At 37.6% G+C, this 24,899-nt stretch overlaps 1 protein-coding gene across 2 annotated transcripts in view; it reads right to left on the bottom strand.

Annotated features, from left to right (window-relative positions):
- Window positions 1–3,537: 3,537 nt before the first annotated feature.
- The window catches only part of LOC128999711 (chitin synthase chs-2-like), a 62,506-nt gene continuing 41,144 nt past the window's right edge, over window positions 3,538–24,899 (bottom strand). Inside the window, exons 13-23 of one of the 2 annotated variants that reach the window (XM_054426353.1) lie at window positions 22,701–22,901; window positions 12,980–13,206; window positions 12,632–12,799; window positions 11,901–12,206; window positions 10,923–11,176; window positions 10,234–10,421; window positions 9,850–10,010; window positions 8,646–8,822; window positions 5,841–6,008; window positions 5,276–5,528; window positions 3,538–4,574 (exon numbers count right to left, since the gene is read on the bottom strand). In XM_054426353.1, coding sequence (XP_054282328.1) covers window positions 4,282–4,574; window positions 5,276–5,528; window positions 5,841–6,008; window positions 8,646–8,822; window positions 9,850–10,010; window positions 10,234–10,421; window positions 10,923–11,176; window positions 11,901–12,206; window positions 12,632–12,799; window positions 12,980–13,206; window positions 22,701–22,901 — 2,396 coding nt within the window. In that variant the 3' untranslated portion in view covers window positions 3,538–4,281. Of the gene's footprint in view, window positions 4,575–5,275; window positions 5,529–5,840; window positions 6,009–8,645; window positions 8,823–9,229; window positions 9,407–9,849; window positions 10,011–10,233; window positions 10,422–10,922; window positions 11,177–11,900; window positions 12,207–12,631; window positions 12,800–12,979; window positions 13,207–22,700; window positions 22,902–24,899 lie in introns of both variants that reach the window. The other variant, XM_054426352.1, reaches the window with a different exon arrangement.

Raw genomic sequence — 24,899 nt, 5'->3', positions numbered from 1 at the left:
CTTGAATGAGTTCGCGAACCAGCATGATCGGACCATGGGAACGGGGCTTTACGGGGGATTTTATGGGGTAAAAATTGATTTTTCTCACTTTTGACCCTCAAAACACAAAATTTCCCAATTTCTCTTTAGACTTTTTTAAAGAGCTTAAAAAAAAAATAATTTAGTATATAAAAGTATTTTTGTTCGGTTATTAGTAACGGAGAAAATTAAAAAAGTTGTAAATTTAAAATTCCCATGTTATTCTTAGTACCTGGGGACCGAGCTTTGCTCGGAGAAAATCATTAGTTCACTCTGAAAGCAGTCTTAGTATCGGAGATACATAAATCTGTTCCCAAACTCCACACGGCTCGCCTTTACAACGTCCTACACCATTTCCTACGTCATGGACCTGTTTCCCTCCATTCCCACAGCACTTTAAGATTGTAGATACCTTAATCTAATCGTTATTAACAGTTCCCACACTCCGGACAGCTCGCCTTGACTACTTCCTTCACCACTTCCAACGTAGCGGACCTGTTTTTCTCCCTTCCCATAGCATTTCAGAATTGCAGATACGTTAATCTAATCGTCATAAACAGTTCCCACACTCCATACTAATCGCCTTTACTACTTCCTTCACCACTTCCTACGTCGCAAACATGTTTCCCTCCCTTCCCATTGCATTTAAAGATTGCAGATACATTAATCTAATCGTCATAAACAGTTCCCACACTCCGGACAGCTCGCCTTGACTACTTCCTTCACCACATCCTACGTCGCGGACCTGTTTCCCTCCCTTCCCATTGCATTTAAAGATTGCAGATACCTTAATCTAATCGTCATAAACAGTTCCCACACTCCGGACAACTCGCCTTGACTACTTCCGTCACCACTTCCTACGTCGCGGACCTGTTTCCCTCCCTTCCCATAGCATTTTAGGATAGCCCATACCCTTATCTAATCGTCATAAACAGTTCCCACACTCCGGACAGCTCGCCTTGACTACTTCCTTCACCACTTCCTACGTCACGGACCTGTTTCCCTCCCTTCCCATAGCATTTTAGGATTGCAGATACCCTAATCTTATCGTCATAAACAGTCCCCACACTCCGGACTGCTCGCATTTACTACTTCCTTCATCACTTCCTACGTCACGGACCTGTTTCCCTCTATTCCCATAGCATTTTATGATTGCCTTTACTACTTCCTTCACTACTTCCTACGTCACGGACCTGTTTCCTTCCCTTCCCATAGCATTTTAGGATTGCAGATACCTTAATGTATTCGTCATAAACAGATCCTAGACTTCGCACTGCTACCCTTGACTACAATGTCTCGAGTAATCTTAAGTATAATCAATCTTTGGTATAATCTTTGCTCAATATTAACAAGTGATGTTTTTCCTTTTGTACTGTATTTGTAATTTGCTAGTATACTGTGGGTAGTTGGTTTATTATGAACACGTGCTACAACTTCAAGTCTTTTGTTTACCTTTTCCTTGTTATTTAATTCAACCAACATGGTTACTTATCAACCCATAAGACTAATGTTAAAAAAATGTGACTTTCAGTTTCGTTTTTCTACGTAATTAGATTTTTGTTAGCAGTTCTAACTGCATGAAACTTGTTTTTAGGCCAAAAATAAACTATTTACAAGATTTGAAGAAAATCGTCGGAGCCGTTTTTGAGATCTTTCTGCAAGCAAGCAAGCAAGCAAGCATACATACAAGCAAACATTGCTCGTATTAGAGTATAGGATAGAGAATATTGTCAAATGTTGTAGTTTGCTTGTTTATGGATATATTTTGATCAAACTTGGCAAATTTATTTATTTTGTACTAAACTATCAATATTTTACTCAAAAACACACTTTATTAGTTTCCTTGTAGCAGTAAACCTAGGTACTCGTTAAACCTAATGTCATTAAAATAAATTTAACTGAAAATCAATTCAGGCAAATGGAAATTCGCTTAGTCGGCAGGTTTGCTGCGGCGGGGGTATTTATGTAAGTCATAATTTCCCAAATTAAAAAAATGAGAAATGATGACTTGGGTAAAAAAATTACTGAAGCTACTGGGAAAGCTAAAAGGTGACTATTTAGGACCAGGGGGGCAAAGTTTGGGATTATGGCCTGGACCGGTCCGGGTAGACAAATGGTTAGGAGACAGACACCTTCGATCTTACAGACTATAGTTGAAATATAACTTGCTCAGCTGTAATGCTGGAACTAAGAATATGATGGACTAGGTTGTATATTAAACCTCTTCAACAGCTTGTGGTAGACACTTGATGGGCTATCAGACAAATGTGCTCAAGTAGATGTGGCTCCATCCCAGGCTTCAAAAGAGCTAATAGGCCTATTTTGGATGTTTTAAAAGTACACTTGACATATAACTGGTTTTCAATCTGATATTAAATAAACAGTATCAGCAATCTGACACATACTTTCTCCCATTCGCTTGTCAACAACCTTTATCATGAGTAAGCGATGGGAGTAACTGTGATATTTAAAGGGAAAATCACAAAAGTTGCAATAGCTTTTGAACCGTAGAGTAATGGCGGGTTGCACTATATTTTGTTAAGAATTAAGGACCACAACAGTCAAATTTCAATAAGAACGGGGTTCCAAAAAATCGAAGCACATATAGCCACTTTCTAGTTTATATTGAGTGAAAGTTCTTGCGATCCCTAATGGTGAATACTGATTATTTACACCATTTAGACCATTAGAATTTAATTTGTTTATTTAATACAATAACTTACAATGTTGTATTTTTGTGATTGATAACGACAATGTGTTAATATTGTGTAAAGATAGTGTTCACGACATGAGTAGAAAATTTAAGGTACGAGCCTTCTACCAGTGTCGTTAACACTATTTACGCGAGTTGTGTATACTACTTTACCTAGGACAGTGTTTTAATTACAAAAAAATACTACTCATAGCTTCTAAGAGAGGTTATGATTTTGTTTATTAATTACCACTCATTAATTACCACTGAGAGTGATGCAACAAAACACTAATTGCACCACTCAACCATTAAATTGTCCTGAACAGCTGATTAGTGGAAGTTCGAATCATTACAATTTTACTTCTTCTATTCCAATCCTTGAAGCTCATTGCTCCACTCGTGTTGTTTTATGAGTAAAACTATGCTGTTATGTGAAACTTTTCAATTCTAAGAACTGAACTGAAACGGCTACTTAAAAAAAACGTTGTAGAAAATTATTTTTCCATCAAGGATGTCATTCCATGCTGTGTCCAGTATATTACTTCCACTGCTTAAACCATTAGTATTCAACTAGACCTCCGAGAGCGCGGGGGTTTAAACATTACAGCAGTTAAAAGAGGGCAGACCTGACAATGGGAAGGGTCCTTTAATTGACATTTTAATTTTCTTAATACAAAAGTGTTTCAATGTTATAATCTCTTCTTTTAATCAACTTATTTTGTGTTAGTATATTTATATGCACAAGCCTTAACAGTACATAACCAGTTATTTCTAACAAAGATTATAACCAGTTTAAAACAAAGGCATCTATTAAATTACAAACAATATAAAAATATCACAATTTTATTCAGTGTACAATTGATTTGACCAACCATAACACTAAAATATATTTTTGTAATCTACAGTATAATTAACATAATTTATCATAAAACTAAGTTACTTTAAAGTATCGCACAAAAGGTCATGGAAAATACAACAAATATTGAGCAAACAGGTATCCAAAACCTATCTATAGTATTAAGTAGAAAAATACAACTAATTGAATCTTTGTTATGATATACATTTTGCTTTTCATAGTAACATCTAGAAGATAAATGAGTATTATTTAGTTAACACTATAAGGAATTAAAATGTTCTATAAAATAATCACAACCGACCTAGAAAGTTGTAACATAATATAACAAAACAAGGTAAGGCAGTTAAATGCTACAGGCAGTATTCATTGGCAGGTTCGTGTTACGAAGTAGGCAATTCTTAGGAGTTAAACATTTTTGGAAACATAAACTATTCCAAATTTTTAAATACATTTTAAAAAAAACTAAAAATTGTAACTTTATAAAATTTTGTTTAGGATTTAGTTTGGCTGAGTAAAATAAAATTATGTTTTCCCCTTGAAAAATATTATGTTATTTCCCTATGGAATACCTTTTGAACTTAAACATGTATTATTCTTTGTGCTACACTTTATGCTGTTTGACAGCTTCAGTCGTCAATTTGAGTGTTTTGGACTATAGTAGTCTGACACTTTTTGTTCTGTTTGTTTCATAGACCTAGTTAGGTGTATGTCTTGTTCACATATGGCTGTTGGCTCTCTCAAGCTCTGCCCAATTTCTCTTCACATTTTGCATCATGAGAGACCCTTGGTCGTCGTCAGGCTCGTAAGCAGGATTTGGATGTCCTTCGAAGAGGTCCTTTACGCTCACCCCAGCGTTCGATATCCTCTGTGTCCTGGTCACTGCATTGTTTGCTCCTAAAGTCTGCATCTGCGATTTCCGTCTCTCGTTTTGCAGAGATCTTCTTCTCACCTCCAACGCCTCCCGGACTTCACGACGCATTGTCAGTTTGCGCCCCAGGATAGGTGTACCTAGAAAGAAAAAAATGTTGTAACTAAGGTTGTTACTGTACTTTTTTATCAAAGATCTTTTAAGAGAATTAGATTAAGTGTGTGTATATTATTCAATTATTTATTTAGCTTTACCTGAAGAATTCACCTCTTTGAAAATTCACATGAGCTTGGAATGCTAAAAATAGAAACAATAGATTTCAGAGATATTAAAAGATAAAAATAATTCAAAAGGGTTTGTAGTAGAAGAGTGCTAAATCAGATATTTTTACAGTGCGGAAATATGTGTTTATAGCACTAAATTATGTGTGTTGACAGAGTGGGGTCAAGTGTTTACAGTGCTGTGTTATAAGTGTTTACAGTTCTTAGTCATAAGTATTTATATTGCTGAACCAAGCACATTGGCAAATAACCAAATAAATGTAAAGGTAAATTAGGACCTTCAGAAACTAAGTTTGCCCGTTCGTTCATTTTTGAGTGGAATTTATTCTTTAATTTGTTTGTCACAATGTATTGTGAACTTAAGTTAACTTAGTGTTTACTTGTAGTGTTTTCAGTGCTGGGAAACATTTAAATTGTTTTGGATAGCTATAGCGCTTAAGTCCTTAAAATTATGATTGTTCACAAAATAACAGTAACAGTCAATTAAGTTTATGTAGTTTTCTAAGCCTAAGAACTAAGTAATAAAACTATTAAAACACACCATCTTCCTTATCACAAACCTGGGTTTTCCTCGCCCTCTTCCATTTTCATCTGAAGGAAGCGCTTCCTGAAAGCAACATCCAGAGTCCCGATTGTTCGGGTCTTCTGCCGCTGCTTCTCGATGTTGTAGATGGTTCTTCGCCGTCCGACACGGTCTGCGCTGGAGCCAGAGTCGTTTTCGTAGTCTCCATTGATACCTTTCAGCCGTTGTAAGTGTCGGACGATGTCAACTGCTTGTTTGTCCAGTAGTTTATCATTAGACATCTCCTCAACCTGTATATTTAATTTGTTAGTTCCAATGTTTATTGCCATTAAACACTTGTTTGGAATTTGTAATTTACCGATGATGTATTTGTAAAAAAATTATATACTCTTGTGAATATTTCTGTAATCTACAAAATACAACAGAAAGAAGCTATGTTTACCGTGTAGTGTGGCCAAAAAGATAATTAAAATAATTTATCATAAACAAATAATTACTTTTAGACAGGAGTAATAAAACTTCAAATCAGGTAAAAACAATGTCAACTCTGAGCATAAAACAGATTAATAAGTCATTCATATTCTAGGTTTTCATTGACTTACCTTCTTGTTGCAACACCAGTTCAGTTCCGTAGATGCCAGAATATGTGAGATGGTTCCGAATCTATGGAACAACATAGCCGTGAACTGGATCACCAAAATGAGTGCAAAGAAGAACACAAACACCAGACCGATTGGCTCAAGCTGAAGGTATTCTTTGGAGATCAGTACCTGTACAATAAATCATGTTAAAAGTTAGTCTTTAAAAAAAAAAAAATTACCTACGACCTGAAAGGAGGAAAAGAGTGTTAGCTCTTTCATAAAATGTAATATTGATTACCGGTACTAATAGAGATTACAAAAATACATCATACTTTTGTTCAGTTTAAAATTCAGTTCATAATCATTCCTTGGCTTTTCCTTTTACACCTTTTTTATTAAAATTACAAAATAGATCAAATAAAAGCTTTATCTGGAGCTATGTAAAAAATGCAAGCTTTAATTTTATTGTTCTGATTATACATTTTCAAACTATCACATTACATTGTCATTCCATATAACTTGCAACACGAGTTACTACCTCATGTATATAAATCATTTTCAGATGTTACTTTTAAATAAAAAAACTCACATAGTTCTTTAAACTCATAAAAATAACTATAGTACAAGACACAAAAGCTGGTTAACTTTTGCTTGACACAGAAGAGTTAAGTGATGACATATACGGAAATAACACGTGTTATTGTGCCTCAGAGAAACACTTTTTTGTGCTGATCATGCGAAGAGAGTTATTTAGTTCCAGATCGGGAGGGTCGAGTTATTTTGTAGCTTTGAGGCAACAGCAACACAAGAACCGAGGTTTGGTCCTTGGAGTAACTGTTGGGGAAACTTCAGAGAGATTAGAGTCAGAAATGGGACAATGATGATGAATGAAATGAAATGTAGAGAGATTAAAAGACTATGAATCTCTATGCTCCACTAAAAATAGAAAATTAAATTGTTTGACTTATGAGATGCAATATTTTGTCTTCAAGATATTCTAGTTTGAGAGTAAGAAACTATTTCACCTTAATTATTTGTAACAGTTCCCACTTTTTTATGTTTGAATAATGTATAAAAAATTACCTTATAATATTATAGTTTATTAAAGAAGCAATCCCCAACTAAAAAAGGTAATCCTCTAAGCCTTTTTCATTTGCGCTAAAACCATTATGTTAGAATATAATGCATCCCAGTTGTTTCTTGCCCAGACATTATTACATGCGGTTTTAGAAAGTTATCGAGTTATTTGTCAGTAATCAATAGCATTTTTTAAGTATGTTTATTTATGTTTTTTTTAGTGTTCTTTGTGAATTTGAAATAAATTTATAAAAAATATTACATTAATTACTGTGTATTTTTTTTTAATTCTACATAAAAAGTTAATTTACTTTTAATTATTTCATTTATTTTATAAAACTTCCACTTATTATTGATGACTTTAACCAAATATATGTTCAATACATTGGAAGCACTTATATTTTTTAATATATATTTTTACTATGCAGTAAATATTATAAGCTATTTTTTACCTCTGGATTTTGTTGATGCCTTTATACAACCTATTTTAATCTTTGGGCCTATATACAACACTGAACTACGTGTTTCTACTTTGTACAAAGTTACTTTAAAGGAATTCCCATCTAAAACAACCTGTACCACAGGAAGTATTAATGTGGACACATCTATTCTATGAGGAAACAAATGTACAGAAGACGTGAAATGAAATGTGAGAAGGAAGATAGAAAGAGTGTTAAAAGAAAAGTGATAAACGTTGTAACCAGTTGCAGGTTGAGGTAAGGACGCATACTGCTGGGCGGTGCCTTATTTAAGGACATATAAATTGTTCAACAAGAAAGAATGGTCAATGTTAATTTTTTTTGTGACTAAATTTATTATAAAAATAATATTTTTAATTAATAAATGACAATTAATATCGATAAGGCTATGATTCCTCAAAAAGGTAAAAATGAAAGAAAATAAGTTTTTAAATTTCAGCAATGAGTTTTAAAATATATAATACTTTCTTAGCACTAAATTTAGCAATACAGTACACTCTTGATTATCCAAGACAATTTAAGATGTGTTAAGCTGTTTTATTTATTGTTTTCCTTATTAAACACTGTTTTATTTTTTTTTTACATTCCACGAAAATACCATTTATTGATCATTTTGTATTCACTATTAAAATATACTTTACAAGTCTTTGTCTTCATAATGTGGTACCCTAACCTCAAAATCTAAGAGACCTCCGTGTTATCCGAGATTCTCGGTAACCGAGGTAGTGTGATTCCCAACAACCTCGGTTAATCGGGAGTGTGCTGTAGTTTCTACTGATCAAAACAAAAGAGGTTAATTATTTTGATAAAATTGAATACAATTTGTTGTTGTAGTATTGACAAAAAACTATAGTAATTTAATTAGTAGTTGTATGAGCTAATTCTTTGTACTTAAATTTATCTTCCCTAATAAGAAATGCTTTAAAATTTAATAATCAGGTTTTGTTACCTGTTTAACTTTTATTTTGGTTTTGTGTGGATTATGAGTTTAATCATTTTTTTAGAGCAATATCAGGAACTAATTGAGAAAAGTTCAAATTTTAATCATGGTTTGGGTTTATAATTTATGTTTAACCTTTTTAAAATCTCTGATTAAAGTGTTTCATGGTGATGGTTGAAATTAGCGTGAACTATGAATTTCCAGTTCCCGCCTCATTTGATGACACCCGAGCCCAGCAGTACACATCACGTGAGGTATGTTACATGGGGAAGGTTCCATTTCCAGTCCCCGACAGTTCCAGTTCCATGCGTTTCACCCTGAGTTCGATACCTCTGCCGTATCCTCAACGTAAGTGATATTTGTCTTGACCCCAAAAGGCCACTGCACATGAATCTGGTCCTTATTGAGTTGCAGCAAAAACACGATTAGCACAAATAAAGCGTTCATCATGAAGAAGGCAAACACCGAAGTGTTCCTCAACTCGATTAGATCGGCAGCAATCCTAGCCTGGAAACATTACACGTGATGGGTTAGGTTATGTTGTACCCACGGACGTTCTGTGTGTGGCTAGAAGAAATGTTAGGAAATGTTAGGAAGTGTTTGTATTTAATGATGTATTGTTTGCACAGTATTTATAATTTCAGGGTGTTTTTTTTTAATTCCCACAAAAAGGTGGGATTGAGTTTAAGTACAATAACAGTCATTTTCTACTCGAGCAAAATTCTGTAGTTAATATACAACAAAAGAGGATTATATTTCGGTAGAGTAGGATTGGTTGTAATTTGAAAATGTAATTTAAGGGTTTTTCTATTTAAGAGAATGGTTGGAGGGATCAGAACCATCAAAACATTTCCTCGTATCTTCAGGCTTTTCCCACAGAACGCCCGTTGCCTTATCTTTAACCAACCTCTTACCTCTTGTGTTGTCTCATCATAGGTTATGTTAGTCTTGACTCCGAACGGCCACTTGACGTGCAAACTATCCTTGTTCAGTTGGAGCAAGAAAACGATCATGACAAACAAAGCATTTATCATGAAGAATCCAAACACTGAAGAGTTGCGAAGTTCTATCAAATCGGCGGCAATACGAGCCTAAAAAAGTCGCCGGCATTCGCCGATTTATCAGTTGATTTGTGTTCACTCTTTACCATTTTATTAATTTTCAGTTTGTGACAAATGACTATGATTATTTATGATTTATTTTTCTTCTATGATCCATCTAGAGAACATGATGAGGATATGATCCATCTTTTGAAATTTTCTAAGACCATGGTATTTTTCTTTCATTACAATAAAAATATTTCTTAACCCTGCAGCCTTTGAATTTAGGAATATGTTACTCCTAAATAAAATGTTCGATTAATTTTTGTAAGGGGTTTCATTAGATACTTTGAACATTGAGTGGGAAAATTATATATTAAAAAATATTAGTAATGCAAGAGTTGTGAAGAACATTTTGAAATAAAATCTTTGGTTGCATGTTATTCAAAAAGTATATTGGTCATAAACAATACCTTAAGGGTTAGTATACATACCTTTTCATTTTTGTCTTCATCAATAGGGAATAAATACTTTTCCAAAAGTTCTTTCCAAAACTGGTTTTCCCCAGCTGAGAGAAACGCCACAGGACCTTTCTTCAGATCCTTGTCTTCGATCCAGTACGGGTTTATTTCATCGTTTCTCTCGATTTTTGGTTCTGCAAAACATGAGTTCGGTGAACAAATAATACTGATGAAAAATTACTTGTAAAAGTACCTCATTTACACTGACAGTGCTACAGAAGACATTTTTTTTAAAGAGTGGTTACAGACAAACTTAAATTAGAAAGAGAATATAATTACAATAATCTGGGTAAGTTGAGGAAAAAGATGTCGTTCCTCCACATTGTTGAACATTACAAGATATTCATACACCCTCACCTCCAGTGGAGCCAGTAGAGCCGGTGTCTGATTCATCGTCATGAAGCTGATCTTCTTCAGCCGGGTCCTCAGCCAACGCTCCCATTCCGTGACCGTGACCATGTCCGTGACCGTGACTATGGTCACGACTGGAAGCTGAGGTTGTCCTTCGACGACTGACCACTACGTGACCATGCGGATCCACCACTCTAAAGTCACAAGTCACAAAGTTAAAGTTAATATACTTACTTAGATTAACGAATATTCTTTTATTTTTGTTAAAAAATTATTATGGTTTATGTAAAATTTGTTTGTCTCAGAAGAAAAAGAATGAGTACAGTAAAGTTTTGCACTAACACATTAAATAAAATGGGTCAGTTCTGTTAGTTTTAGTTAACTAATAAATTGTGTAAAATTTTGTTTCACTTTGGAGGGATCAGATCAAATTTCATACGGCGTTTGTTGAGCATTGGATACTAAAAGCAAAATACTTAGCTGAAATAAATCAAACTTGCTAAGCCAACTCAACAGACATGACAAGATAGTACCAAAACCCCTTAGTCAGTCATTTCACTTAAATTATTTGGACTTCATTGTGAATCTCTGTACAAGTAGAATTTTCTGACAAATAATAGAATAGATTAGGTAGGGTAAGTAAAGGTAATAAGTTGGATTACAAATAACAAAATACTGTCAACACTATTACTTACTTTTCAATGGATTCCAGCCTCTTTCCAAGAGTGTCCAAAGACTCTGCTATTCTCAAGAGCTGTTGCTTCTCATCAACAGGTTTAGGATACGTACAGAACATGCACTTGAACAAGCCAGCAAACGACAGCTCAAACGATCCTTCCTCCTCTTTGTCATCTGTTGGGTTGGAGTTGTCTTGCAAGAAGCCAAGCAGTGTCTTCCGTTTTGCTCTTCTTTTGGCCTCTTCCATTTCTTTCTTCTCTTCTTCAAGTTCCTACATTTTTAAAAGTTTGTGAAATTACAAACTGTTTGTAAAGTGCTATTTTGTTCACTCACATTTAGCATAATTGTTATTCTTATAAAATACTAACTAATAAAGCATGATACTTTCTTATATTTTATTAAAGGAAAAAATTTACTAGATTACTCTCTATAATTTTGTTATTGCGATGAAAAAAATATATATTTACACTTCTGTCTTTATATGTATTTTTACCATTGATTCGTCAATAAGGTCGATAGGATTTACGGCAAAAGTTTAAAAGCAATAATGTGAATATGATAAAATAACATTATAATTACCACCCTCACTGAAGCGAGGTTGTCACGAAGCCAGTTTACTAGTAGGTTACCAACCTCAGGTAACTTAAAATACACAACAAGAGGCAGGTAACCTGCCTGCTCTACTGGCCTGGCCTTATGTAAAGGTGCCAAGTGTTTCTAACAGTGAGGTTTAATAACAACCAGTGAGTAACTAACGTTTTATGGATTATATTGTGGCCCTTAAAATGGGGCTGTAATTTGTATTGATGGATGATAAAGTGAGTGACTTTCTGAAAACTGAGAACTCTCTGGAGATTGAAACTTCATTTACCAAAGTATCAAAGACCAAGTGATGAAAGTCACGTTATTGAAACTACAAACTAGATACTTCACTGACCCAGCAACTCCCCAAGCCCCGTCACCAGAAGCGATCAGTCTATCGGAACAATCCATACCTTCTTGGTCTTCTTGACCTGGACCTCACGGGTTCCCCAGGTGACAACATTCAGGTTGATGATAGAGTACAGGATCAACAGGAGGTACATGGCAGGAATGGACAGGAAGTAAATCAGGATGGGAAGGATACACTTGAACTCCTGAGGATGCAAGATGGCCGCTATGATGAAGGAACCCATCATACAAGAGAGGAAGATGGCTGAAGGACTTCCGGCACCGTCCTCTCCCAACTGCAAGGCTGTACCCACGAATACTGCCATCATGATCAAGGCATACGCTGTTGATAGGATTTGGGCTACTAGTAGCTGAAACACCAACAGTCATCGTTTTTTAATTTCTTATAAAATAAATTCTTCAACTAGGTGGTTAAAAAAATTACTTACCCAAAACTGATTGGTGGATTTACATATTAAGGCTGACGGTGCATACTTGAATAACAATTTAGACATACACAACGTTCTTTGATTCTGATTAGACCTATCCAACACTGTGACTACAGTGGCCAGCAGTTTAAAACTGAACTCCTGTAGGGATGTGTCGTAAATATTTTAGTCATGCAAGTTGAGTGTATTTTAAGAGGGGGGAATACAATATGACTTGACTACCTTCACCTTAATCAGAAGGCTACATATCTAAAAAATTAAATTAGAAGATAAAATAAAAGTTATTCTTTAGAATCTGAGAAATCCTTAATATATTAACACGACATATTTATTCTTTAGGACCTCACCTGTATATTGGATTTGCATGTGAAGCACACCAGCATGAAGAACATGATGGGAACAATATTGTAGTAGAAACTGGTCCAGTTGTCAATACGGAAAGCAGCCACAAAAGCTCCCACCAACATAAGGAATATGGTTCCTGGGCCAAGGATGGTACCACCCATCAACATAACCTGAAAAATTACGTATTGTTAGTTTACAAATTGATGGCCAAAAGTAGATGCTTCTGTCTGATGAATTTGGATAGTATATTAAAGTAGTGTTGACGGATCATATAACGAGAACATCTGGTCACAATAGGAGTTAATATGTTTCTAATATAGACATTTGTAAAAGTTCGGTAAAAGACTCACCTGGTAAGAGATGTATGGAAGAGAGATGTTGTCATTGATTTTAATGGTCTTTTTGTAGTCCATGAGAAGGTCCATGATGTTAGCCATGGTGGAAGGCACCCAGCGACGTCTCTGATTGAAGAACTCATTGAAGCCCTCAGGACAATGAGTGTAAGCATCACTGGCAGCTGAGTACTCTACTCTGTAGCCTCTTTGGAGCAGCAGCGTACAAAGCCATCGATCTTCCCCTGTTGAGGAAAATATAACAGATCTAGTCTTTCCTTAGATAAAACATAACCTCAGAGTGAAATACATTGTTACATAATTCAAGCAAATTTCAACATAGGCCTACCAAGTATTCAAAGTTTCAAAGTTTAAGATTCATTAACACCTCTATCACATGAGATTCCGGTCAAGACAATAAAAAACATCAACTACTTGTCACCATAGACCTGAGGATAGTGATGTATAATTACAGTATATAAGCATAGACAAACAGAATAAATATAGACCGTTGAAACATGACTGAGTTCCCAGACCCCAAAATGGTACGTGGAACTTTTACCAAGATTCTGTGCTCATGAGAGATCTGCAGGTGTTCAAAAAAATACAACTGAAAAGTGATTAACATCTTTAATTACCAACTCAATTAAAAATATTAACAAATATGCGCCCTTAAACAACAGCGAAATAATATATACAAATTGGTACAAGGCTTAGAATGTAAATCAATACCAGTGTTAGGCCTAAATCATTTACCAAAACATTTAAAACATTTATGTATATATAAACTTTACCAAAAGTTGAAGTTCAAGTTTAAGTTTAAGGACCAAGCTGGTAACTAGAAGAAAATCCTTACTTTAAGTTAGGTTAGGCCTACTCGGAAAAGGTTTAGGACAATGATAAATTTAAAAATATGAATCTTAAAAGGCAAGAAATTGAAAATATTACATAAAACAGACGTTGAATTGAAATGACCTTACAATGAAATCATTTAAAAATAGTATTTGACCAAAATATCAATAACAAGTTGCGTTTAAGGAAAAACGTTCGAACAACCTTACAGTTCAAAATTACACTCAACATTGACATGAAAATATTTAAATAGCAACATAAGACAATTATACACAAATATACACTAACATCAGAATAGAATTTTAATTTAAACAGTAAGAAATAGAATTTTTAAAATGGCAAAAATTGTGGGGAAGAATTTAGTACTGGCGTGAACCGAAATGAAATTTAGAACAATTGGGCCGAAAGTTTCCCCGTTAGAACAGAAATTTTTTGCCTATTACTAACATAACATGGTACATACACAAAATAATGAAATAACAAGGAAATGTGACACCCTACTAAATACATGAATTCTTGTAGCCTTTTTAAAAAAAACTCGTAGACCCGTGATATAAATAATGTATTCTTGTTGACTTTTGTTAGTTCCAGTTCCACAACTCAACTCGCAGCGATAGAGAAATAAAATCATTTAATTTGAAACAGTAAAAAACACAAGGGGATTTATAGTCTGTAGTTTAGTCCAGAAATAAGAAGTAGGCCTAGTTAGGGAAACACTAAGCTCAATTTGCTAGGCTACAGAGTTTAAGAAATTGAAACGGTAAAAGTTTAAATTGGGGAAAAACTTGATATAAATGAACTGTTCTTGAAGGTAGGCTGAATGCAAACGTTGGAATAATAATGATAACATGGAGTAGATAGCACCTGGTTTGTAGAGGTGAAGAAGGCCAAAGTTCTCGTAGAATGTTTCTGGGTGAAGTCCTTCCGCTGCGAGTTGGTTGTGGTTAGGCCTGGTTTAGTCCGGGGGCGAAGCCCTCGTCTTGCTCCGAACTAGGTCAGGATCAGGAGGCATGATGTGTCCGCTGCTGTCGGTCCAGTACAGGAACCCTGGCTTGGTGTCAAAAACAAATTTAAAATTGCATTTTATGAAGGTCGAACAAAATGAACTTGGAAAATCTTCTTTCTTGAGTCTCCATAGTGCCGGTAAAATTTGGAACGTCAATCTAGGTGGACGATTTCAAAGAGAGAGAGCGTCTCCAAGCAAATCGGAGAAGAAGGGGAGTAAAGACAAAGTGGACTCGCCCACGGCCTTTGGCGAGCGTCGGCGTACAGAGCTTCTGCCGCAATATGTACTATAAGAAATACTCTCCTTTCTCAAACTGAGCCGACTGACACGGCTCAACCTCCCACCCCAAAGGAGACATCAGGCTCAAAATTTTCAAACAGGTAACAAGTGATAACTGAAGTTTCATAATGTTTTCCAGAATAGGTGAACTGGGGTTATCAGCGCTGATAGATGTTTGTATAGAATAGAGAGAGATGTAGAAAACTTCAGAGAGAACGTAGTCTTGAGGGTGATCAGTCCTAAGACACACTATTCTTATTTACTTTCACTTCCTGAATCAAACATCGCATCCCCGGTGTAGGGCTTTAAATGTGAAATATGAGCCTTCCTAAACTTCTCTTCGGTAGTGGGGTCGACCAGCATAGCAGTAACAGGTGACAAAAATTTAGAAATTCTTAGAGGTCCAGTCCACCTATAGCACAGTTTTCCAGCACGTTTCTCCACTGCTGAACTAAGGGGATGGGCTAAGCAAAAAACAAGTTGTCCAATCTTGAAAGGGTTCTCTTTTCTTCCTTGGTTATATCGATCCCGCTGTCTCTCGTGGGCTCGCTTTAAATTCCGTCTAGCGGCTGACCACAGGTTTTTGACATCCGGGGTTGGTATGGAGGGTAACAAATCAGTGATTTTCCAAACATTTGACAAAGGGTTATTTGGTTTGAATCCAAACATGAGTTCAAAAGGTACCGCCTTATGGCCTTCATGGAGAGCAGTGTTGAAAGCTAGTTGTAGCCATCGTAGGTTCTGATCCCAGGTGTCTTGCTGTTCTGCGTGATACGCAATGAGCGCTGACTTCAAATTTCTGTTAAATCTTTCTGCATGAGAGGGCTGGGGGTAATATGGAGAAGTGGTAAAATGGTGTATTCCCTGACCGAAACACATCCTCTTGAATAAATGGGACCTGAACTGAGGTCCGTTGTCGGAAACCAATTTCATAGGATTACCAAAATGTTGAAACAAACGAGTTTGTAGAATTTCTATGGTGAGTCGGGCTGTAGCTTTCCTCATGGGGAATAACCACTCAAATTTCGTAAATGCATCGACTGCTACAAGAAGAGTAGTATTTCCAGTCTTGCTACGAGGAAAAGGTCCAACATAGTCGATAAATATCTTTTCCATGGGTCTTTCAGCAACTTCCGAAGCTAGTAGGCCTAGTCTGGTATTCTGCGCAGGCTTACTAAGAGAGCAAAGATTGCAGTTCCTAACCCTGTTAGCGATATCTCGGTCCATACCCTTCCATATATATTCCTGGCGAATCTTGGAAATAGTTTTTAATATTCCAAGATGTCCTCCCACTGGTGATTGGTGGAAATATGAGAAAACCATTGGGATGAGATGGCTTGGCAAAACAACTTTAGGACTTCGATTTCCCCTCTGAGGGCGGCAACAAACAACTCCCTTGGACAATAAATACGGTGGATAAACTTCTCCATTTTCAAGCCTATTTAGGATTTCCACAATTTCTGGATCTTCTTGTTGATGTTTTTGAAGTGCAGTGAAAGCTAAAGGGAAATCAGAGAGTAACATATTGCAGGTAATAGTTGTATTTTGAGAATCACCTTTCTCCTGAATAAACATGCGAGACAAGGCATCAGCCACTACATTTTGCGTTCCTCTAATGTGCTGTACTTTGAATTTGAGTGCGGACAGTTTTACGACCCATCTGCCTATCTTTCCTAATTGACGGGGATGAGCAAGTAACCAAGAAAGTGCTTGATTGTCCGTTTCGAGAAGAAATTCTGAGTGTTCCAAATACCTACGAAATTTATCAACGGCAAAAACAACAGCCAAACATTCCAATTCATATATCGAAGACGCCTTCTTCTCTTGAGGGCTTAGTGTCCTAGAAGCGAAAGCAATTGGTTGTCTAGTGCCATCCACTTCTTGTTGGAGTACGGCACCGAGTGCCTGAGATGAAGCATCAGTTTGAAGGATGAAAGGTTGTGAAAAATCCGGTACCTTTAACACTGGTGGAGACATGATAGCTTCCTTAAGTGCACAAAATGACGATTCCTGCTCCTTGCCCCAAATAAATTTTGCTCCTTTTTTCCTTAAAGAATTCAGAGGTACTGATAAATCTGCAACATTTGGAATAAATTTTCTGTAGAATCCCACCATTCCAAGAAATCTTGCGATGCCCTTAGCGTCTCGTGGTTTAGGGAAATCTCTAATTCCTTGAGTCCGAGCGGGGTCAATGCTCACACCTTTGGCAGAAACCAAATGACCTAAGAAGGATATCTCTTCACGGGCGAATTGCACCTTTTCCGGATTAACAGTTAGTCCGGCTTTACGCAACCTCTTCAAAACTTCTTCAATATGTAGTACATGTTCCTCCCAGGTTTCACTATAAACTAACAAGTCATCTAAATAGTTGAAAAGGAATTTAAATTTAAGGTCATGAAAGATTATGTCAAGTAGACGTGTAAGTGCTTGAGCGCCTACAGCCAAACCCATGGGTACTCGAGTGTACTGATATAAGTTCCAAGGTACACAGAAACTGGTGATGTGTCGAGACTGTTTAGCCAGTGGAATTTGATGATAGGCCGAGTTCAGATCAAAAATGGTGAAATATCGAGCTTTACTGAACCAGTCGAAAGCACTGTGTAGATCAGGTAACGGAACGGAATCAATTTCGATACAGGCATTCACCTTTCTAAAGTCGATCACCATGCGTGATTTACCCCCAGTTTTAGGAACAAGGAACGCTGGACTAGCGTATCCAGACGAGGATGGCTCAATAACACCTTGTCGTAACATTTCATCGACCTTCTGTCGCAATAACTCCATCTTGGGTGGGGCAAAACGGTAAGGATGAGACCGCACAATTTTATCAGAAGTCAATCGTATAGTGTACTCCAAAACGTTGGTTAAACCCAATTTACCAGTAAGAACATCTGGGTACTGATCGCACAACAAAGAAAGTGTCTGTCTTCTATCATCGCTCAGATGTGACAATGGTTCTTTAGTTCTCTCCTCCTTAATTTCACAATCCACTTCGAAAACCTGAGTAGCCTCCACCGCATTTGCAGCCAACTTAACAAACCGTTCCTTGTCAAAATTGAAATACCCCTTACTCCGACTAAGGTCAACAACCAATTGAGTATGTGAAATAAAATCCGCTCCCAGGATGCAATCCACTCCCAATTTTTCAGAGACCAGAAAAGTCCATAGCCATGAAAATCCTTCTATTTTGACATTACAAAGAATCTGAGTTTTAATAGGTAATATTTCCTTTGAAGCCGTTAAACATTGTAGATTGATGGTCTCAGTTGATTTTATTTTATTTTGATTTAATAACTGATTATAAAGTTCCAGTGATAATAGACTTCGAGCGGATCCAGAGTCCAGAAGTGCTCCACAACGGTATTCACCAAAATTAACCAGAACATAAGGACAGTGACCAGGTGACACTCTAATACCTTGCTTAGCAAGTTGAGTAACGAAACAACTGCTTTTACTTTCTCCGAGGCTTTTGCGGAGGGGCGGTTTTATTTCTCCTTCTCCCCCCCGCTCTGTTCGTTTTTTGAAACTTCACGGGGTTCCTGTCGAGGCTGCATAAACATGCTGTTTTGAGTGGCTCTACAATATCTTCGGGTGTGACCCTTCCTGCCACATCCGTAACAAGTAAAAACAGTACGTGGCCTATCTGTATTGTGTGAAGGATTTGCTTCCATACTCATAAGTGGTAAACTTTTCAAATTTTCTCGGACCCGCATATCTGAACCGCCCGGGGCACAAGAACTTCTCAACCCGTCAGTATAGGCAACGTTTCGTGATGTGATGCTCAACTCATCCAGTTCAATGAAGGATGACGGTCGCCTCGAAAAAACCAAACGAGAACGTTCTTCGGCTGTTAAACCTCCCAGAATGACTTCAACTATTCCCGTCTCTCCCAATTTAACCCGAAGCAGTCGAGCAACATGTTTAAGATCAGCAGCAAAACTAGCCAGACTCTCCCTTGGACGTTGTAATCGGTAAAATTTCTCCTGTATCAATTGTTGAAGTAGCCTACCCGGCACAAAATAATCCAAAACTTCTTGGTGGAAATCATCAAACGATCGGGTAGCTTCGATACATGACAGTACTCTCTCAGTCAAAGGGCTGCGACAATAGGGGTACACCAGTTTTAGCAGTGTGGAGTCATCCACACCAGGGAATTCTCTCAGACGGAGTAGGGAACTAAGGAAATTCAACAGTTGCGGTACTTCGAGTCCATCGGTAACGGGGAGCTTCTCCATAACCTGGCTGACTGGGTTCGGAAGCCTAGAATATTGTGGCGCTATCATGGTTCCAGGGAGTTTGGAAGTAGCCTGCACAGTCTGTGATGATGGCTGTGAATTTCCAGATACAGCACTGTGAATTTTATTACAAGGACTGGAAGTATTAGTTACATTCGTAGCAGGAGTTTGCGACTCATCCTTCTCGTTAATCACTATTTCGTCTGGAGTCTGGATCTCCTGACTACCGCCACTAGCAACATTGACAGTAGGTTGTTCCAACTCCTTGTTCCCGGTGGCAGTTCTGGGCTTGGGATTTAATAAAAAGCACAAGTGCTCACGGACTTGTTGAAGCACAAGAGTTACAGTAACTTCGCTATCCTCTCCAACAGCCTGAACAGGATCTATGGCATTTAGCCGTCTTTCAAGATGTTCAAGACGAACTCTCAAGCGCTGAACAGCATTGGAACCCAGATCAGGATAATCGCCCAAGTCCTTCACACCTAAAGTTAATTCCTCAGCAAGCTCCTTACAAAATTCCCATTCTTCACCGGGATCATTCTTCACAGCAGAGGTAGGGGGCTTGTTGGCCTTTATGAGTCCCCTGAGTTGACGTCTCAAATCAGCTACCTTCAAAGCCGGGGTCTCACCTCGCAAGGCAACTTCAAACTGGAGTTCCTTTTTCAGCAGAAAATCGGGGTTTAAATTACTCATCTCGACAAAATTTGAATACAAACAACAAACACGACAGCAAAATTTTTTTTTACAATTAACAATTCACCAAAAAACACCATTGCCAGGGCTCCTAACCAAAACGCGAACAAAACGGGACAATCAATGACGGGCCTACGTGAAAACAACTCGAAACATTTTTTTAAATCTACACAAGGAAATACAAAACACAATGAAATGACAAAACAACAAATGAGACAAATTCCAACAAGTTTTTCATGTTGATACCCAGGAACACACAGTTCAGAAAATTTCAAAATCCAGCGGCCATGACCTGAAAACAATTTGAATCACCTTCAGACCCCCAAGAACACAGAAATATTAAAATGCTAACAAACACTCTAAATTACTGAGCCATTTGAAAAAAAAAAAACCACGCTCTGCTACCAAATGAAACATGACTGAGTTCCCAGACCCCAAAATGGTACGTGGAACTTTTACCAAGATTCTGTGCTCATGAGAGATCTGCAGGTGTTCAAAAAAATACAACTGAAAAGTGATTAACATCTTTAATTACCAACTCAATTAAAAATATTAACAAATATGCGCCCTTAAACAACAGCGAAATAATATATACAAATTGGTACAAGGCTTAGAATGTAAATCAATACCAGTGTTAGGCCTAAATCATTTACCAAAACATTTAAAACATTTATGTATATATAAACTTTACCAAAAGTTGAAGTTCAAGTTTAAGTTTAAGGACCAAGCTGGTAACTAGAAGAAAATCCTTACTTTAAGTTAGGTTAGGCCTACTCGGAAAAGGTTTAGGACAATGATAAATTTAAAAATATGAATCTTAAAAGGCAAGAAATTGAAAATATTACATAAAACAGACGTTGAATTGAAATGACCTTACAATGAAATCATTTAAAAATAGTATTTGACCAAAATATCAATAACAAGTTGCGTTTAAGGAAAAACGTTCGAACAACCTTACAGTTCAAAATTACACTCAACATTGACATGAAAATATTTAAATAGCAACATAAGACAATTATACACAAATATACACTAACATCAGAATAGAATTTTAATTTAAACAGTAAGAAATAGAATTTTTAAAATGGCAAAAATTGTGGGGAAGAATTTAGTACTGGCGTGAACCGAAATGAAATTTAGAACAATTGGGCCGAAAGTTTCCCCGTTAGAACAGAAATTTTTTGCCTATTACTAACATAACATGGTACATACACAAAATAATGAAATAACAAGGAAATGTGACACCCTACTAAATACATGAATTCTTGTAGCCTTTTTAAAAAAAACTCGTAGACCCGTGATATAAATAATGTATTCTTGTTGACTTTTGTTAGTTCCAGTTCCACAACTCAACTCGCAGCGATAGAGAAATAAAATCATTTAATTTGAAACAGTAAAAAACACAAGGGGATTTATAGTCTGTAGTTTAGTCCAGAAATAAGAAGTAGGCCTAGTTAGGGAAACACTAAGCTCAATTTGCTAGGCTACAGAGTTTAAGAAATTGAAACGGTAAAAGTTTAAATTGGGGAAAAACTTGATATAAATGAACTGTTCTTGAAGGTAGGCTGAATGCAAACGTTGGAATAATAATGATAACATGGAGTAGATAGCACCTGGTTTGTAGAGGTGAAGAAGGCCAAAGTTCTCGTAGAATGTTTCTGGGTGAAGTCCTTCCGCTGCGAGTTGGTTGTGGTTAGGCCTGGTTTAGTCCGGGGGCGAAGCCCTCGTCTTGCTCCGAACTAGGTCAGGATCAGGAGGCATGATGTGTCCGCTGCTGTCGGTCCAGTACAGGAACCCTGGCTTGGTGTCAAAAACAAATTTAAAATTGCATTTTATGAAGGTCGAACAAAATGAACTTGGAAAATCTTCTTTCTTGAGTCTCCATAGTGCCGGTAAAATTTGGAACGTCAATCTAGGTGGACGATTTCAAAGAGAGAGAGCGTCTCCAAGCAAATCGGAGAAGAAGGGGAGTAAAGACAAAGTGGACTCGCCCACGGCCTTTGGCGAGCGTCGGCGTACAGAGCTTCTGCCGCAATATGTACTATAAGAAATACTCTCCTTTCTCAAACTGAGCCGACTGACACGGCTCACCGTCAGCTGTGCTGCGGTTAGCATAAGTTCTGACGTCCACCGCTAGGTTTGCCGTGTAGTTACGGCACACACCGCTGCAGAGTCTGCTGGTCGCATACGGCTCCTGCGCTCCTCGCCTGCAGCGGTGTGCGCTGTAACTACACGGCATTGATCCTAGCGGTGGGCGCCGGAACCTTCCTTTGACAGTCTATATTTATTCTATTGGTCTATGATATAAGTCACACAGGCAAGCCAGTAGTGACTCCAGAGATTAAGGCATCAGCTGGTCTTGAATCAGAAATTTCTGGCTTAATAGCCCCAAGATACCACTAGTGAGCAGCAGTGTCCAGTAAGTTATGAATCACAAAATATCTAAACCAAATCCAAATGACCAAAACCAAATAAAATGAGACATCTTGAAGGTGATGAAACTACCATGGATATTTATAATTGCTCTCATATAAGTTCAGATACTTAAAAAATGTTTGTGGGATTTAGACATGAAAATGAAGGTTTTTCTCTCAAACATTTTTAAACCCTCGTATTCAAAGGAAATCCAGTAATTTACCAACTAAACAAAGTTCAATCAACATTTCCAACAAACCTTGATCGTACTGCACGTAGTGGCGAGCCTGGTCAGACTGAGTTGTGTATCGTCTCATCACATTGTCGTCCATCAGAGCCTTTCCTCTGAACAGAGAGAAGCATCCAGGACTACACAAGACGCAGCCTATCATGTGTTCAGTGGCCTTCTGCAGCCAATGACCAATGGCGTACTCGAACATCTGGTACCACACCATCAGACCTGTGCGGACATTGAGTGGTTACTTACTGTATAACTATTTGGGATGGGGATGCGCAACTAACCTATGAACGAAAGATGATGGCGCTTGGTGTAGTTTTGTTGCTAAGTTCAGCTCTTTCTGCAGACAAAACCACTTTGTTAAAAGACTTGTTCAAGAACACCTTGGCCCATTTTAGAGCGATCAAAATGATAATTTGTTTGGATTGAACGAGTGGTTTTCTCAGGGCCGATTTACCGAATAGGCACGGTAGGCACGTGCCTAGGGCGCGAGGCAATTGGCTTTTTTGGGGGGCGTCAAAAATTTGGAAATTTAAAAAAAATTCGTGGTAGTATTTGCATGATATTGCGGTAAACTTCTGATAACCACTCGCGGCCGTGTAGGCATGGTAATCGTCTCCCGCGTTTGCGGCAAGATTCTTACTATTTTCTGCAGTCAGGTTGTTTGGACATAAAATTATTGTCTTCCATGATCGAGGCAATATAAGAACGTATCCCGCAGTCGTGAGGAGATTATTATCATCTACCGCAAATGAGGCAAAATTCTGATATTTTCCCACGGTTGTGAGGACATTATCCTCGTCTTGCCTGATCGCGGTCAAATTCTGACCACCCCCGCGGCCGTGAAGACATCATATCGTCCCCGTCGGTCGTTTGGACATAGTAGTCGCCTCCCGCAAAATGGTAATCATCTCCCTCGGACATATGGAGATAATCGTCTTCGGCTAATGAGGTAAAATTCTGATCTTTTCCTGCGGTCATTTGGACATTATCATCGTCTTCCGTGATCGCGGCAATATTCTGATCATCCCTCGTGGCCGTGTAGAAATAGTTATTATATCTCCCGCGGTCCTGTAGATATCGTACGTATCCCGCAGTCGTGAATCCATGGCAATCGTCTCCAGCGATTGCGGCAAAATTTTAATCTTGTCCTGCAGTTTTGTGGAGATCATCATCGTCTTCCGCGATCGCGGCAAAGTTCTTGAGGTTTCCCGCGGTCGTGTGGACATCAATCGTCTTCCGTGATTGTGGTAATATTCTGATCATCCGTTGCGCCTCTGTAGATAGTAGATACCATCATCGTCTTCTGGGATCGCGGAAAATTCTGATCATCCCTCGCGGCCGTGTTTAGACATTTATTATTGTCTCCCGCGGTCATGGGAACGTCACTGTTGTCATGCGCGATCACGGAAACGTCACTGTTGTCATGAGCGATCACGGTAAATTGAAATCTCCAGGTAGAAATACAAAATTCACGGTTCAAAGATCTCCCGCATGATTCCCGGATTTCCCGGTCGGTGTACACCCTGTTATATATATATATTGCAAAGGGGCGCTACTATTAGACGTGCCTAGGGCGCTGACAGGGTCAAAAACGGGCCTGGGTTTTCTGATTACTTTAACTCTTATTTAAGGTTACCTATGGTTAAGAGCATGATGGGTTAGCCTCTGGATCGTAAATTGCAATATAAAAATGGTTTATTTTACCTTTTTGCGTCGAACGATCCGTGTGTAGTTAGTACAACCATCTCGAAGCTTCTTCTGGGTCATGACGCAACCAACGAACTATACTACGTAGTATAGTTCGTTGGACGCAACATCCATCGGCGCCTGTCTCGTGTGTTCGTTACTTGGCCAAGTTCGTAAATTCGTGTTTTTTAAATGTTTTTCGTATATTATGTGTATATAGACATATTTATTTCGACAAGTTCATCTATTAATGAATGCTGTTTTATCTAACGTTCTGCCAACAACCTGATGATGTACCCTAGTGGTATGAAACAGCTGTAGTTGTACTAACTACACACGGATCGTTCGACGCAAAAAGGTAAAATAAACCATTTTTATATGGTTAAGAGGTTTTATTCATTGAAGCGGTAGAGCTGGATTCTTTGGTGGAACACAGTGAAAAAGCCATTCAAAGCCATTCAAGGAAGATTCCATGTCATACATCAGATACTTAATATAAATAATAATGTAAGTATTAATGTAATACATTTT

This window comes from Macrosteles quadrilineatus, unplaced genomic scaffold (assembly GCF_028750875.1).
Source record: "Macrosteles quadrilineatus isolate MER2022 unplaced genomic scaffold, UCM_ALF_1.0 Scaffold_8__2_contigs__length_117827958, whole genome shotgun sequence".
Taxonomy (NCBI): Eukaryota; Metazoa; Arthropoda; class Insecta; order Hemiptera; family Cicadellidae; genus Macrosteles; species Macrosteles quadrilineatus.
Note: the sequence above shows the minus strand (reverse complement) of the source record. Positions and strands in the feature narration are given on the sequence as shown.